The sequence below is a fragment of the Telmatherina bonti genome, assembly GCF_933228915.1.
Source record: "Telmatherina bonti genome assembly, chromosome: 10".
Classification (NCBI taxonomy): domain Eukaryota; kingdom Metazoa; phylum Chordata; class Actinopteri; order Atheriniformes; family Telmatherinidae; genus Telmatherina; species Telmatherina bonti.
Genome location: NC_136628.1, coordinates 35,133,103 through 35,150,266, shown reverse-complemented (window position 1 = coordinate 35,150,266; position 17,164 = coordinate 35,133,103). Strand labels below are relative to the sequence as shown.

The 17,164-nt window shown below is 41.2% G+C and overlaps 1 protein-coding gene across 2 annotated transcripts in view; it reads left to right on the top strand.

Annotated features, from left to right (window-relative positions):
• Window positions 1-217: 217 nt before the first annotated feature.
• Window positions 218-17,164, top strand: part of hyou1 (hypoxia up-regulated 1) — a 29,205-nt gene continuing 12,258 nt past the window's right edge. For both annotated transcript variants that reach the window (XM_079247854.1, XM_079247853.1), the window contains exons 1-12: window positions 218-373; window positions 2,829-2,912; window positions 3,275-3,368; window positions 3,445-3,523; window positions 3,616-3,770; window positions 7,115-7,191; window positions 7,291-7,472; window positions 7,845-7,960; window positions 8,075-8,261; window positions 16,046-16,180; window positions 16,383-16,465; window positions 16,886-17,018. In XM_079247854.1, coding sequence (XP_079103980.1) covers window positions 2,843-2,912; window positions 3,275-3,368; window positions 3,445-3,523; window positions 3,616-3,770; window positions 7,115-7,191; window positions 7,291-7,472; window positions 7,845-7,960; window positions 8,075-8,261; window positions 16,046-16,180; window positions 16,383-16,465; window positions 16,886-17,018 — 1,311 coding nt within the window. In that variant the 5' untranslated portion in view covers window positions 218-373; window positions 2,829-2,842. The remainder of the gene's footprint in view (window positions 374-2,828; window positions 2,913-3,274; window positions 3,369-3,444; window positions 3,524-3,615; window positions 3,771-7,114; window positions 7,192-7,290; window positions 7,473-7,844; window positions 7,961-8,074; window positions 8,262-16,045; window positions 16,181-16,382; window positions 16,466-16,885; window positions 17,019-17,164) is intronic.

The following is a 17,164-nucleotide window of genomic DNA, read 5'->3' as shown; positions in this document are numbered from 1 at the left end:
GTCTGCTAAATGTAGAATAGAATAGAATAGAATAGAATAGAATAGAATAGAATAGAATAGAATAGAATAGAATAGAATATTTGGAAGTGGTGCTTTTGTCTTGAAGGCTAACCGGAAGTACTTTGGTTGCTTGCAGCCAGCATGACCAGCTTTTTCTCGTGGCAGCATCTCCGGTGGATCCAATGAGGAGACGCCGCGTTCCGGGCCCAACTACCGCTAACAAGCCGGTGATAAGGAGCAGTAAAACCCCGGAGTTTGGCAGCGCAGAGGCTGTAAATCGAGGCGGTTCTGGGTAAAGTTATCTCACATCCTGTAGGGAGAAGCGCAGCGTGTCTCTGAACGGCTCCGTTTGTCCGGACTGGAGGAAGTAAAGGTTAGTTCCTGCTGCAACGATCATCATGTGTCATTCATGCTTCATGTTTGGCAGGCTGCAGCTAGCTGGTCAGCATGTACTTCTGGTATCTGTTTAAGGTGAATAAATTGTTTAGGAGAGGCTCCACATGGCCACGTTTTGCCTGAATTACTGGTTTACTTACTGGTTTAATGCTGAACAGAGTCCAACTCGGCTGCACATCAGCAACTTCTTTTAATGTCCAACCAGCTCCTACTGGTGGTTTTCTAGAAGCTAGAAGATATTTTTATGTCCAACCAGCTCCTACTGGTGGTTTTCTAGAAGCTAGAAGATCTTTTTTATGTCCAACCAGCTCCTACTGGTGGTTTTCTAGAAGCTAGAAGATCTTTTTTATGTCCAACCAGCTCCTACTGGTGGTTTTCTAGAAGCTAGAAGATCTTTTTGTGTCCAACCAGCACATACTGGTGGTTTTCCAGAAGCTAGAAGATCTTTTTGTGTCCAACCAGCACATACTGGTGGTTTTCCAGAAGCTAGAAGATCTTTTTATGTCCAACCAGCACACACTGGTGGTTTTCCAGAAGCTAGAAGATCTTTTTATGTCCAACCAGCTCCTACTGGTGGTTTTCTAGAAGCTAGAAGATCTTTTTTATGTCCAACCAGCTCATACTGGTGGTTTTCCAGAAGCTAGAAGATCTTTTTATGTCCAACCAGCTCATACTGGTGGTTTTCCAGAAGCTAGAAGATCTTTTTATGTCCAACCAGCTCATACTGGTGGTTTTCCAGAAGCTAGAAGATCTTTTTATGTCCAACCAGCACACACTGGTGGTTTTCCAGAAGCTAGAAGGTCTTTTTATGTCCAACCAGCTCCTACTGGTGGTTTTCCAGAAGCTAGAAGATCTTTTTATGTCCAACCAGCTCATACTGGTGGTTTTCCAGAAGCTAGAAGATCTTTTTATGTCCAACCAGCTCATACTGGTGGTTTTCCAGAAGCTAGAAGATCTTTTTATGTCCAACCAGCTCATACTGGTGGTTTTCCAGAAGCTAGAAGATCTTTTTATGTCCAACCAGCTCATACTGGTGGTTTTCCAGAAGCTAGAAGATCTTTTTATGTCCAACCAGCTCATACTGGTGGTTTTCCAGAAGCTAGAAGATCTTTTTATGTCCAACCAGCTCATACTGGTGGTTTTCCAGAAGCTAGAAGATCTTTTTATGTCCAACCAGCTCATACTGGTGGTTTTCCAGAAGCTAGAAGATCTTTTTGTGTCCAACCAGCTCATACTGGTGGTTTTCTAGAAGCTAGAAGACTTGTTCTTGGGGAAAATACAGCACATAAAAAACAGCGTTGATGACAAGGGGAAGGGTTTGCTTGTGTTTAGCTCTTTTGCTTCATCGTCTGACGTGGAGCCAGAAGTTTCTACGCAGGTTTGCTTCATTGTTTCCCTGGTTTCTGGATTGGAGGTCAGGCTACTATATGCACGTTCACCCTCCACAATTAAGCATCAAAGATCAGAGCTGATTGAAAGGGTTAGTGTTAACTGCTGCAATGCCACGTACCAAAGCCTGGCAGTTCCTCACATGAAGTCAGTTTAACTTCTGAGATCCATAAGAGGTTGTAGACATCGATTTAGCTTCTCTAAATGGACAGCTGGGTAAATTTAAAGCCAGATAAAAGTAGAAAGAGCTGGTGGAAGAGCAGAACTGGACCTGAGACCATTTCATTACAGGTTCTGATAGCAGTTCTGTGCAGAAATCTTGAGCCACCTCTAGTGACTTAATTTAATACCAGAAAATGCATATAAACAGAAATATGAGGCAGAAACAGAGTTTGTGTAACTAATAAGTCTGAAAGTGAATATTTGGTCTGAGCGGATAAATTCTCCGAACCCTCTTAGACAAGATTTCTTGTTGGACTTTTTTTAAGTGGTCTTCAGGAATAGTTTTCCAGGCTTCCCAAAGGACTCTTCTTTGGATGTTTTGGCCTTTTGTGTTGCTCTCTGGTCAGATGATCCCACAATGCTTCAGTTATGTTGAGCTTTATGGGAAGGGTTCGTTCCTCCATCAGACCTGTTGCCAGTGACTTTTCAGTCCAGTTTTTGGGCCATGCTGCACACCTCAACCTTTTTTACACTCTTTTCCATCCATAAAGACCAGGTCTAGATGGTCTTTTAGGCTGAAAGCACTGAAGGACCAGATGCATCCTTCAGATCTTGTTTATCTGATGTTCTACCTGTATGTTTTGTGTGATTTATTTTATTTTTTAAATTAAAAAAAAAAAATTCTTTTACTTTAATTGTTTTTAATTTTGTGAAGTGTCTTTGGCGGTCGTGAAAGGAACTTCTAAAAACTATCATAATTGTTACTATTATGAATAATACTTCAATGAAATATGAAGACATTTTGGTTGGATCTCCAGTTTTAAACAGTACTGCACTCATATATTTGTTATTGATTATTAATAGATGTTTAATGTGTTCAGTTCAACAGCTCATCATGGAGACCAGGAGTTCGCTGCTGGTTTCTCTCAGCTGCGTCGTTCTGGCCATGTTGCTTCCTTACACAGGTAACAGTTCATCAACGTCAGACAGATTTCTGTAAATTGTAGTTTTTATTGTTGATCAGGCAAGGCAAGTTTATTTGTACATCACCTTTCATGTACAAGATGATTCAAAGTGCTTTATAAGACACATTAAAAGCATTACAGATGGTGTGAAAAGCATAAAATACAACACAAATAGCTAAAATAATTAAAAGCTTCTGTGCAGATTTCATGCATTAACCTGGTTTAAATGTGTCTTAAGAGTCGTCAGGCTGGATGTCTGGCTGCGGTTCAGTTTTACCAGCCAGCGCTGGACTTCATTAATAATTCAGCTGTGCCATCGCGCAGATGCTTCTCATCAGATTCATGTAACGTTGTGTTTTCAGAGACCGTGGCGGTCATGTCTGTTGACCTCGGCAGCGAGTGGATGAAAATTGCCATCGTGAAACCAGGTGTGCCGATGGAGATCGTCCTGAACAGGTGAGTGTGAGGTTTTATTTAACTCCACCAGGAATGTTGAACCAGTGGAAATGACTGGTGTTTTGTGTTTTTGCAGGGAGTCGAGGAGGAAAACGCCCATAGCCGTCTGTCTAAAGGAGAACGAGAGACTTTTTGGGGAAAGTGCATTAGGCGTGGTACGACATGGTTTCCATCTTCATCTGCTGTTTTTCAGCACTCATTATCGTCGTTGCATGCTGTTAATGGTCACATATATTCTACGTTTCAGTCCGTGAAAAACCCCAAAACCGTCTACAGACACCTGCAAAGCCTCCTGGGTAAAAAGCACGACAACCTCCAGGTGGAGCTCTACCGACAACATTTTCCTGAGCATCAGCTCCAGGAGGACGCCATGAGAGGAACCGTTTCCTTTAAAAGCTCAGAGTGAGTCTCCTCTTTTATTTTCTTACATTTTATCGTCATGAAAAGTCCCTTTTCATGACCCCTTAACCCTTAAAACTCTTGAACAGGTTCTCCTAGCGTGTAACTTTGTGGGGGAACTTGAAGGGCTGTGACAATATGCTTTTGTTCCGATTCAATTCTGATTTTTTTTTGGGAGTCGATTCGATTTAAATTGCAATTCTAACAATTCTTCGATATTGCTGATTTTTGTAGATTAAAAATGTAATTTTTCTGGATTTCAATGAGGAAAAAACAACCCAGTAGCCAGACCATAATTCTGCTGCTAGAATACCCAAGAAGAAAAGTAAAAAGATCAATGAAATGACAATAAAAATGACAAAAAATGTTATAATGGATTATTTTATTTATTTGGATGATCTACTTGTGATCTAACTTGTGATCTACGGGAATTTCCCAGGATTTTATTTCCAAAATAAAGTTTTTATTCAGTCTCTGTGTGGTGAATCCACAACGAGTAACTCCTGATAACCTGATAGAAAAGATCAGTATCCCTACTAATTTGCTAAGAGACCTCTATTTCCACCTGGAAAAGGTGATGAAGCCACTTCTTGTCAGACTTTCCACTAATATGAGAGCTTCAATCGGGAAGGAGCAACTTAGGTCCTGAAGGGCTGCAGAGTTTCCCTGCTGCAACACACCTGACTCACATCAGGCTTAATTAGCAGACATGTGGAGATCTTGACATTAAATCTGGTGTTGGTCATGTTGGGGAGCAAGATATGAAAGTGGCACCCTGTCTTGGCTCCTCCCCCTGTAGTTTTGCTCCAAGGCTTTTTTCTTACCTCCGCCGAGAAGGTAATGTTTTTATCGCCGTTTATCTGTTTGTGTTCAAGATAACTCAAAAAGTTATGGACAGATTTAAATTAAATTTTCAGGAGTTGTTGGAAATGTGAAAAGGAAGAACTGATTTAATTTCGGTTGTGATCCGGATCACTGTTTGGATCCAGGAACTTTTTAAAGACCCTGGCGGAGGGTTTGTTTTTCTAGTTAGCATCTTTTTCCACCAACGATTTTCTCTTTCTCGGCTGTTTAGCGGGAGGAGGCAAATAAACTGAGCCGGGTCGGGAAATCCTTCCTGCATTTTCTCAGCCATGTTTGCCTTCCGAGTTTCTTCTTCACTACTTTGTATTTTCATCCTAACACGCTGTTTATATGCAGGGTGTGGCTATCAGGTATGCGCTGCTGGAGGGGGAGGAGGGGAGCTGGGAGAAGAAGCTTACGAAATATAAGAAATAAACAACTTCCTTTGGGTCGGAATGTTTGGATTGGTCAGAGTTTTTAAAGATTTACAGTAAACTGAGGGGTCTAACTATATTTCTTCTTGTTCATGATTACAGAATGTACAGACTACTATCAGGACGAGGAACCACTTCACCCATAAATGTCTCTGAGCAACATTACCTACTAGAGCTTTAAACTCTACTGAAGTCTGCTAATTACCCATTGATGTGAGTCAGGTGTGTTGCAGCAGGGAAACTCAGAACATTTGCAGGACTTTTGACCCCTGAGGACTAGAGTTGACCATGCCTGGCCTAAATGGATGGTAACATCCAATCAGGAGCAGCTAGAGATCTTGAAAAGAACAAAATGAATGTAAAGTGTGAAATAAGACATTTGGATCCTCTGTGATGGGTGTGATTTGTTTCTGTGAGGACATTTGCTTCTCATGAACTTGTTCAAAGTTAATTTAATTTCAGCTGTTTTAAATTAGAGGTGAGAAGGAAAGACCTGTAACTAAGCAGCTGGCCTGTTGCTCGGCTGTTTGCCCGTTCCTAGCGGATCTGAAGGCGACGACTTGCAGACATGCTCTGGATGGATGTTTCCACTCCATTGCAAACGTAATAACTTACTTTTTAAGTGCAGGCAGACAAAACTTGCAATAGATTTTTATATTCCCGTACGAAGCTGCTAATGCACGTGGTGTATCCTCATCTTCTCCCCTTCCACCTGCGCCCACCACGTCAGAGCAGAGGGTAACACATTGTGAAGTCTGTGTTGCTGCAGGGAAAATGTAGGCGGTGGCCGTTAGAGGACCTCATGTAATCAGATCAAGTTTACGTTCAAGTTCTTAAAAATTTGTCGCGTTCAGAGAAAAATTAACGTTTCAACTGGGATGTGAATGGTAGAAAAAGAACCACGCATACACAAGGGGGGCTCCACGAAGGTTCCTCCCAGAAAAACTACTTGTTAATCCCGTAATTTTCAGGCTATATCATGGTTTGAATTGTGCCGCTTAAACAACGATGTGGCTAATTTAAGGATTTTACCGGCTAACGAGTCATTTTGTGCTTGTTGTAACACAGTTACCACTTCTAACCCATTTTAATCTTCCAGATATCTCATAAATGTTCCCGTTATCGTGAGAAATGGACCTCGTTATCTTAGATAGCGATTAATAAAAATAGCAGCTGACCGTGACCGATCTTGGCTTACGTGTAGATGAGAGATTTGGTCGCCATTGAGCTGTGGTTATCTCCACTGTTAGTAATAAATCCTGTTTTCTTCTTATTCTTGGTCTTTATGCTGCTATATCTATTGATACTTTCATTTTTTCATCATCGTCTGACAGCTGAGTTGTCCTAGAAACATCTTGTCTGGATGTTTACTAGGATTAAAGGGTTGAGTTTCTACAGGCAGAAAGCAGGCGGACTAAATAAAGCTTCAATTTTTTTTTTTTTTTTCATTTCTGATGTGAAACCAGATTCGGTCGATTCTATGGCTGATTATCCAGCTACAGATCACATGTTCACACATTAAACTTCAGGATAGTTTGGTTTTTTTTCTTTGCAGTCATGTAAACTAACTGGAGCTGCAAGTTTTAATAGCATGAAATGAAATTTTAGCTTCCACATTCCTGAATTCCCAAAGTCACATGCTTTTTTTCAGAGGTATAAAACGTGTCCTCAGAAGGTTAAGGGTCATGTGGCCTTTTCTAACCAATCACCTTCTTCTTATTTTATTAAACAAACATGATGTCAATTGTCTTTTGTACCCAGAGGAAGAACATCAACATGTGATGTTTCTCATTCCTCGTTTTATTTTACTTTTAATTACTTTTATGTAAGTCTGGGGATGCTTTTCTGGATATAAGGGAACCTGTCCCAGTGTGTTCCAACATTCACCTGTAGGTGGAAACGAGGCTTTGGAGTAATGTTTGGCTTTTGCTCCTATTTATTTCCCACTCTGCTGTCGTGCAGTTGCACAACTCTACTTTTTTTTTTTTTTTTTTCAGTCTTTTTTTTTACTTGTTTTAAGCAGCTGTTGACATGATTCTTAACAAACATGTTGATCTTCTGTCCTGGCAGAGAAATGCAGTACACACCTGAGGAGCTCCTTGGGATGATGCTCAATTATTCACGTGGACTGGCTCAGGACTTTGCAGGTCTGTTAGCCTGAAAATGAGACGCATTTATCTATAATTTGCTGGATATCAACGCCATTTTTTTCCCTCTGAAATCCTAATGAATCTGTCTAATCACAGAACAGCATATCAAAGATGCAGTGATCACCGTTCCAGCCTTTTTCAACCAGGCAGAGCGTAGGGCAGTCCTGCACACTGCACAGATGGCAGGTCTAAAGGTCCTTCAGCTCATCAACGACAACACAGCTGTGGCCTTGAACTACGGCGTCTTTAGAAGGAAAGATATTGACAACACAGCTAAGGTGACCATATTTATCAGCCTTGTTTATCTTGTTGTTTTTATTGTTCTTATTATTTTTAATTTCTTTGAGTGGATTTTTCCTTTTTTAATAATTTGTATTTGTGTTGCAGCCATTTAATTTAAAATTGGTATATTTGCATTAAAAACAATGAAGTTCATTAGTTTGAACATTTAAAAACGGTTTTGCAATTTGATGAATTTTGTTTTTATTTACGTTTTTGCATCCAACAAATTACCCAACAAGTTTAAGTAAAGTTTTCCTTCCGTATGTTGTTTTTAGTTTTTTCTTACAAGCCTGAAATGTTTTTCTTGTCTGTAAATGAGCCACATTTTACGTTGACGCACAGTTGAATCTGAACCGGTTCTTTTCCAGAATATCATGTTTTATGATATGGGCTCAGGCAGCACAACCGCCACCATCGTCGCCTATCAAACCGTTAAAACCAAGGAGTCTGGCACCCAGCCCCAGCTCCAGATCCGAGGTGTCGGGTGAGTCCACAGTTTGAAAAGACGCTATCGTGTTGATGCATCATTGTGGCGCAGCTGACCGCCTGCTGATGGAAACACTCAGGAATAGGTGTGCTTCTCGCTGTCTGGTTCTAGGTATGACCGCGGGCTGGGAGGCTTTGAGATGGACCTGCGACTGCGGGACCACCTGGCCAAACTTTTCAATGAGCAGAAGAAGTCCAAGAAGGATGTGAGGGAGAACCACCGAGCCATGGCCAAGCTCCTCAAAGAGGCCCAGAGGCTTAAGACTGTGCTGAGTGCAAACGTGGACTTCATGGCCCAGGTGAGTCCATCAGACTTAAAACCCTGACCCCAACCCCCTCAGTTCATCTTGCAAGTTGTGTATTTGTTCAGACATAAAGCCAGTGTTTTTATTTAGGAAAATAAGTTGTGCAAGGTTTAACCAAACGCAATGCAAAAAAAGGTAGAAGAATACACAAGACTGTTTTTCTTCCAGTTCATCATGCATGAATACTTTCTTCTTTTACAATTAATATTCCTCCAAAAGTATATACATACTCGAGCCACAACCCCTCAGTGCCCAGCACAGGAGTGTATTTATAGTTATTACCCTGAAAAACCTTCAATACAAATAAGCTCCAAACAGTACATACCCAAAAAAAAAGACTAAATTATGTCATCTTACCTATTTGTTTTACCATCAAAACAACAAATACCAATAAATTAAATAGAATTAAGTACTACTTCCATCTCTTCAGGCCACTTGGTTAATGTCAGCCAAACTAATAAAGCGCACCAGGTCCATGTCCGTCACACCAATGGGTATGCTGATCTACACGACCACCTTAGAGAAAGAGAGCGAGCTGTGAGATGTTTCTACAAATTACTGTTACTCATAATTTCTTAATTTATTTTTCTTTTGGTTTGTCCTCATGGTGTTTTGTTAAACAAGAATAAAAATGTTGAGAAATTTTACATTAAAAAACAAAACAAAAAAAACAAAACAAAAAAAAAACCCAGGGCCAAAAATCGACAATTGATTATACGTTGATTTAAAAAAAAAAAAAAAAGATCTGTAGCACTCCTACAGAAAATCCTCATAAGAAAATTGGCTACATGCAGACTTGAGTTGCAGCTGTTGCCAGGCAACATGCAACAGGTCTTAATTCTTTCATGGAATCATCTGAAGGGTGGTAACCTAGCGACAGTTGTAGGATGTAATCAGCTTTTAGGGCGGAGCCTAGTTTACTTTGATGACAGTAACATTATTTGTGACATCACTGTGCCTATATAACCTGCTTTTGTAATAAAGTCAGTACACTTTGAGAACCCCTCTGAGTACGCATCCCGATTCCAGTCTTTAGAGAAAGGAAACGCAAATCAATTAGTTTTGACAATGGCGATAGATAGAAAAGATCAAGTCCACGATGGACAACCTGAGACGGTCATCAGACCTAAAGCTCCGGAGTCGGTCTGGAACGTTCGACGTATCCAGGAGTCTCCTAGCTCACCAAACGTTGGAGAAATTCCATCAAATCTCCAAAACGGAGGTGAAAGCAACTCTGGTTTCTCATTTGGTATTGAAAACTTTCCCGCATTGGAGAAAATTTCACCTGAACACAAAAGGCACCAGAGTAAAAACGACAACACTGAGGCTAAAATGTGCAAAGTTTCAAAGAAACGCAGGAATGTCCAGAAAATGACATTTGGACTGATTCTTGGAAACAGCTCTGGGACTGTTTCACTTGCACAGCCTTCCATCGGAGAAGCTAAACAAGATTCAACTGAGATGGAGACGGAAAGTGTTGTCCAACCTGGAGAAACCTTTTCTGAGCAAGCAGCTGGATCCAACGTGCTCGCTCCGATCTCAGTGGAACCATTTGTGCAAACCCGCACTGAAACACCTTTGGAAAATCAAGCACCTGTTGCACAAGACATCAAGTTTTTCATCGAGGAACCAAATGCAAGTGGATACAAACAGCAAAAGAAACCACGCAAGAAAAAGAAGTGTTCATCTACAGAGCCTGTCTGGGATCTGCACCTAGACTCAATGGGCAAAACCTACGATGACTATCTGGAGGAATTTCCTCAGTTACCAAAGTTGTCCAACAGTCAATCAACTCTCCAGGAAAAAGGTGAGTTTAAATCTGGCATTTTATTGAACAGCGAAGAATTTCCCACTCTGCCAACAAAAACATCTGAAGCTCATGAGAGTCAGACAAGCAACACCAAGGCTGATGTTTGCAAGGACTCTCAAAACATGGACAATCTCCAGAAAATTACATTTGGAGATCAAAGGAAAGTCCAACAGTCCAAGGAAGTAGAGAGACATACACCTTTGGTACCTACCCGTGAGGTGCCGCTTCAAGCTGTAGAGGAGTCTCATCTGCAATCAAGCTTTTTGGAGAATCCTTCAAAGTCCAAAAATCTGAAGAAACTCCCTGTAACATTCGGAGGCCCAGAATCCGAAATCCCCACAGAACTTTGTGCAAATGCAAACCCACTCCTTCATCAGGGTGTCAAAAAAAGATCTGAACATCCCAAAAAAGAGGTTCAGGGAGATGACACAGAGGTTTGCAATAAATCTGAACACCTGGAGAATCTCCAGAAAATAACGTTTGGAGGACCAGGCTCAGAAATCCCAATTGAAGTCCTTACAAACACAAACCAGCCGAGGAAGTCTGTGGAACACCATGAGATCAAAGGACAACTTAAAGGAGATCAGAAAAAAACCAAACAAGGTAATAAAGATAGAAGTCTTAAACCTTTGGTACCAATCTTTGAGTTTCCATCTCTTAAGACACCAAACTTCACGGAAACTTCATCAGTGAAATTTGGAAACCTGAACCCCCCGATAACATTCGGAGGCCCAGGATCCGAAATTCCATTTGAACTTATTACAGAACCTTTGGTTCTTAAAAAACCAACACAAGTTCAGGTTGAGGAGACTTCTAGTCATCTTTTATCTGAGACTAAAGTAGCTGATGTTCTGCCTGCTCAAGAAAACCCAAATCAATCCCATCATCAGGCAGACAGTCCAAAATCTCGACATCAGATAGACGGACAACGACAAGACAACACAAAGGCTGAGCTGGACAGTCCTGAGACTGTCTCACCTGGACAGCCTACAGTCAGAAAATCTGATCAAGAATTATCTGGAACTGCAACTGATAGTATTTCCAATATGTCAACAGCAAACCAGATTCCTGAACCTGCAGCAACCCCTTCTGAGCAAGCAGCTGCAGAACAGTCTGTACAGACTGCCATCAAACCAGCGTTAGAGGATGAAACACCTGTTTTACAAGAAGTCAAGTTTATTGAGGAACCGATTGGAACAGAGCATCAAAGCATAAAAAAACGGCGCAAGAAATGCAAGAAAAGTAGACCAGCGATTGTCTGGGATCTACAATTGGAATCAATGGACAATCTTGAGGAATCTCCTCAGTTACCAAAGCTGGTTAAAGAGCCATCAAATGTGCCGGACAAACCCGAGTCTTGCTCTGGTACGTTGTTGAACACTCTACAGACAACAGAGTCTGAAGATCAGAGCAACAATCATCAGAGAGATGAAACCATCACTGATGTTTGCAAGGAACCTGAAAACCTGGGGAATACCCAGAAAATTACATTTGAAGCCCCAGGATTAGAAGTTCCAGCTGAAGTCCTTGAAAACACAAAAAATGTCTGTGAACAGGCCGAGAAACATCTTGATTTTGAAGAACTGCACGTTACCTCTATGCAAACAAGCACACAAGGATGTCAAGAGAAAATCCAGCAACAAAAGAAAGTTGAACGACATAAACCTTTGGTACCTTTCTTTGAGGTACCAATTGAACCCATATATGAGTGTCTTCTGGAATCTGAAAACCTGGAGACTCCCATCATATTTGGATCAGATATACCCGTGGAAGTCTTTTCAGAACCTTTGGTTCCAAGTAAAGAAGAATCTAGTCATCCCACATCAGAGACTGAAGTTGCTGATTGTCTGCCTAGAAACTTAAATCAGTCCTGTCGTCAGGCAGTCAGTCAAACACATAAACATAACATAGACAGGACTCCGAAAGACCTCTGCAAAATGTCTGAAAACCTGGAAAATCTCCCAATAACATCTGGAAACCCAGGATCAGACGTCGCTTGTAGGGTCGCTTCAGAATCTGTGGTTCTGAAACCACCAACAGAAGCACAGCCTGAATTGACCCCATCATTACCAGCACCACCAGCTGCAGAGCTGCATCCAGTTCTAAAGCTTCTGCAGGCCAACAACCCATCAAATCAGCTGTCAACCAACATGAACAATGTTGATGAACAAAATATCCCTCACAGTCCAGGTTTACTGATGATCTCTGAACACCAGTTTCATCAGACCTTGGCTGCCAAAGACGAGAAGATCTCAGCACTGCAGAAACAACATGAGGACTTGCTGAATCAGCTGAAGGACCTGCATTATCAGGTCCACAAAACTAACATCATGCAGTCATTGGCGTCTAAGCATGTGCAGCAAATGGAGGCCGAACTCTGCGAGGAAAGACTGAAGAGACAATCGGCTGAAACTTCTTTATCAAAGCTGCAACATGAAACGAACAAAGCCATAATTGAACTGAGCCAGATTCAGCTCCAGGATCAACAACAAAATGCCACCGAGGAGAAAACGGCTCACATGATGGAGGTGGAGCAGCTAAAACAGCAAATGAGATCTCATAAGTCTGTGTCTGAGAAGGAGATGGCCATTCTGTACGCTGAGCTTAAGAAGAAAAATCACCTAAATGAAGACAAGTCTAAAAGAGTCATCCAGCTAGAAGCAGCTCTCGCTGCTGAGAAGATGAAGGCATCGAAAGCTGAGACCTGCATCGCCCAGGAGGTGGCGGAGACCTCGAGAATAAAGTCTGCTCTGGAGAAAACACAGGAAGAGCTAGACAAGCAGAAACACCAGTGGGAGCAGTGCAAGAACCATCTCCTGCTTGAGCAGAAAAATACCAAATCCTCCATAGAAAGATCTGCAATGGAGTCTGAGAAAGAACTGAAAGATCAGGAGAAGCAATGGCACGATGAAAAGTCAGAGCTTCTACAAAAAATGTCCACTCTGAAGAAGTCTCTAGAAGAAAAAGAAGTACAGAGAAGACGGTCTAGAGAAGACCTGTTGAGGCGAGTTCAGAGTCTCGAAGCTCAGATGTTTTTAGAAGAACAAGGCCAAAATACATCTGCCAGACAGAAATCCCATTCCAGACACTCAAGCTAATGTAGGAAGGAATTCCTGCAGATCCAAAAAACATTGCTGAGAAATGTTTTTCCTACCTCAACCCAACTCTGGTGTGTCAAACCTAACCATCTTATCACCTTAAATCACTTTACTTTATACTTCCCCTTTTTTTTTAAACCCCGACTGAACACTTCATTCAACAAGACACCAAAAAGAGACAAACTTTTTTGCCTATCTGTCATCATTGTTTACACTCCCGGTAGTTGAATATCTAATTGTACCTTTCGAGGCATAAAGGATCGTCACTGCGGCGGTACCTGCAAAGGTACTGCTGTTGTACCCTTAACTGTGCAGTTTGTACTTCAAGACCAGACCGACCCCAGAGGAGGAGTATTGGTCTTAATGAGGTATAAACTGAGCTGTTAGGGGTACAACAGCAGTACCTTTATGGGTTCCACCCTAGTGACAGTTCTTTGTACTCCTGAAAGTACAACTAGATATTTATTTCCTGGGAGTGTAGCTGTGTAGTTCAGCAGAAATTTCCAGCCATACAATGATGACAGAGATGGCTGTTGAGAGATACAGTGATTCCTTTACTTTTAACATTGTTCTCTCACCTCTTTTTCCTCAGGTCCTTTCCCCTAAATAAAAAAAATAAATAAATGAATAGAAAATAAAAAAAAAAACAAAAAGAAATGTGGCTTTTGTTCATTTTTAAAAAAAAATTTATTTCTGTCTTTAAATGTTAAGCAGAACACAAATGCTAATTATAGCAGAAAATCTTAAGGTTTCAATTTATTTTTTAAATTAAATTCATTCATCAATGAAGGGTTGCGGGGAAGCTGGAGCCTATCCCAGCAGGCGAAAGGCAGGGTACACCCTGGACAGCTCACCAGTCCATCGCAGAACCTTTTAACCTTTTATTTTCAAATTCTTTGTTGTGAAATGTAGTACAGGTTAGGTTTCATTCATGAAATGAATAAGAAAATTATCTCAAAGCTTTTTGTCTGACATTTTAAAGCTGCTAAAACAAACAACAAATAAAAAAAGTATAATATAAATTAAATAAATATGTAATCATTTATTTAAAAAATAAATGAAAAATAAAAAAAGGAAAAAATCATGAAACATCACCATCATGAAACATCATCGCCTGTTACAGAAAGCAGGTTTCACAAACTCACTCCAGTCCCAAACTGTGATCTTTTGGCTCCAGATCTGCTGATTTGAGTTAAATGGGACCTTTCTTCATAACGCAGAACATTCTGGAAGAACAGAATGAACACTTCAATTTGTAAAAGACCATAAAGATTTGACTCTGCAGCAATGGAAGGTTATGTGGTCTGAAGAGTCCAGATTTATCCTGTTCCAGAGTGATGGAGCATCGGGGTAAGAAGATGCAGATGAAGTGATGCAGACATCGCTTCGTTTGAAATAAAAGCCATTTGAAATTTATTCAAATGAATAAAGCCCCTAAAGTGGCTAAATAAGACAAGAAGTCATCTAATGCAGGAGCACCACAATCCCTGATCAACATTATGCAGAACTTCACATGCCGTTGGATCCATTTCGTTTGAGTCTGGCGTGCTGAATCAGGAATACAATGAAAACCTGCGAGACAGCAGCCCTTAATGACCAACTTCGGACACCGCCAGCAAATATTTAGCAGACTTTGCTTAAAATAAAGCTTCAAATATGAACTTAGCTGTTGTATTTTCCTTTTTTCATTATAATTCAAACCAGTGACACACAGTGCACAAACACATGACATGAAATGTCAGAATGAATAAAAAAAAATAATGCGATTAAGTAGTGACAAGGTGTATTTACGATTAATGTGTTATAAGTATCAGGTTGCAGGTTTTACATAGTCTGGTTGAGTCCAGATTTCACTGGGAGATATCTGCCAATAACCAGTTGGGTTTGCTCATTATCCTCATGGATTTGTGTGGGTGCAGTTGGGTAAAATTGGACCAGTGCACGAATTTACACGGATGAACTCAGCTGCTGCATCTGTTCACAAGTAGCAGTCACTTCTTCAGGCATAATTTTGTCTTTTCCAAGTATGCAAGTACTCCCATAAACACATGTGAAGCATCCACATTTACAACACCATGCGTGTGTCACGTTGACCTATCCTCTCTGGATGCGTGTTACGTCAGTTCCCAGATATGGTCCATTTCTTTCCTTTCTTCATTTTTATCTTCTCTAGTTTTAATGTATTTCAGTTTCTCCATCATGTAGATTTCCTCCAGTCTGAATCTTTGGTTTGGTCCAGATTGGTTCAGATTTCGTCTGGCTGGATCCATTTTCTTATTCAGTATTTTTTAAGCCTCTGTAGATATTTTTATCTAATATCGTATTTTCTGGACCTTGAGGTGCAATTAAAATCCTTAAATTCTCTCAGAAATTAACAGTGCACCTTATGATCGTGTGCATGTGTCACGTTGACCTATCCTCTCTGGATGCGTGTCACGTCAGGGCCACTTAATGTTCATACTTCAGCATGATGAAGGTTTCATTAAAACCTTCTGAACGACCATGAAGAAAACTAGATTTTAGTGTAAAAAATGGATTTGGGCATTGGGCCTGAGAGGTGGAGATGGCGGTAAACTCTCCACGTTGTCAGAGCTCTGTGGGGATTCAAAGCCTGACTGGCAAGAAGTTCTTCTGCTGATCTGTTTAGTTTCTGCCTCTCTGAGGTGATCAGTGTGGTTCTACATGGTGGATTAAAATAAAATAAAACTTATGTGACGGTTGTGACGGCCAACAGGGTGGCCAGGATGAAGCCACTCCACCCCTTCTAACACTGCTTTCAGTCAAAATGACAGATTTGTCTGAAACTGACTCCTCCAAGCGTGTAAATAACTTCAAGTTGGCAACATTTGCCCGTTTTCTCCGCGCCGCAGGTGGAAGGCCTGATGGATGACATCGATTTCAAAGCGAAGGTGACCAGGGCTGAGTTCGAAGAGCTGTGTGCAGATCTGTTTGAGCGAGTCCCTCGCCCAGTCCAGGATGCTCTCACCGCTGCAGAAATGAAACTGGTTGGTGTTCTTACATGTTTTTTACAAGTTGACACAATATCCAGATGTCTTCGGTGTCTGACGTATTGGTCGCTACAAAACAAATATATATATATATATTTATAACTAATGCGTCAACAGAGCAGGAATCTCACGGCATCTGCGAATATGAGCTGGCTGGTGCCACCGCTGTGGTTCTGACTTTTTGTTGTCGTGTCAACAGGAGGAAATTGAGCAGGTGATTTTAGTCGGAGGCGCCACTCGGGTCCCCAAAGTTCAAGAGGTGCTGCTCAAAGCTGTCGGGAAGTAAGTGTCAAATCATGCCGTCGTCTTTCACTGTCAAACGCCGTCTCTACAATGCAATAAAATGTCACGTTGGTAATTAATTAGTTTAAATCCACATGTTCAGGTAAGTCAGTGTCAGAGGTGAAGAATGTTTGATCATTTTGTTGTGTTTTAGGAAACAATTTTTAACTTTAAATGAAGCACTAAAACACCTCGAGATCTGCCACCCTGCAACTTTTAGATGCAACCCTGCTCCAACACACCTGAAACAAATGAATGTGTCGTCACCAGGCCTCTGGGAAGACTGATGACGTGCAGCAGAAGGGGCTCAGGTGTGTTGGAGAGGAGATGCAGGATAGTAGATCTCAGACCGGACTTAGACATGCCTGCACAACATGTTTTTGTGGTAAATTGCAGAAAGTACTTGTGTTTTGTGTGCAGAGAGGAGCTGGGGAAGAACATCAATGCAGATGAAGCAGCAGCTATGGGGGCTGTGTACCAGGCTGCTGCCCTCAGCAAGGCCTTCAAGGTCAAACCTTTCCTGGTTCGAGATGCGGCCGTCTTCCCCATTCAGGTTGGTTCAGAGCTTTACCTGCAGATTACATCATGATCGAATAGAAAATCAGGTTTTTCCTTTTTTTTTATATAACAAACACTGAATTTCTTTGGTCGTGGCGGTAGCTTTGTTATGTGTTACAATGTCTTATCTTTATTTTCCCA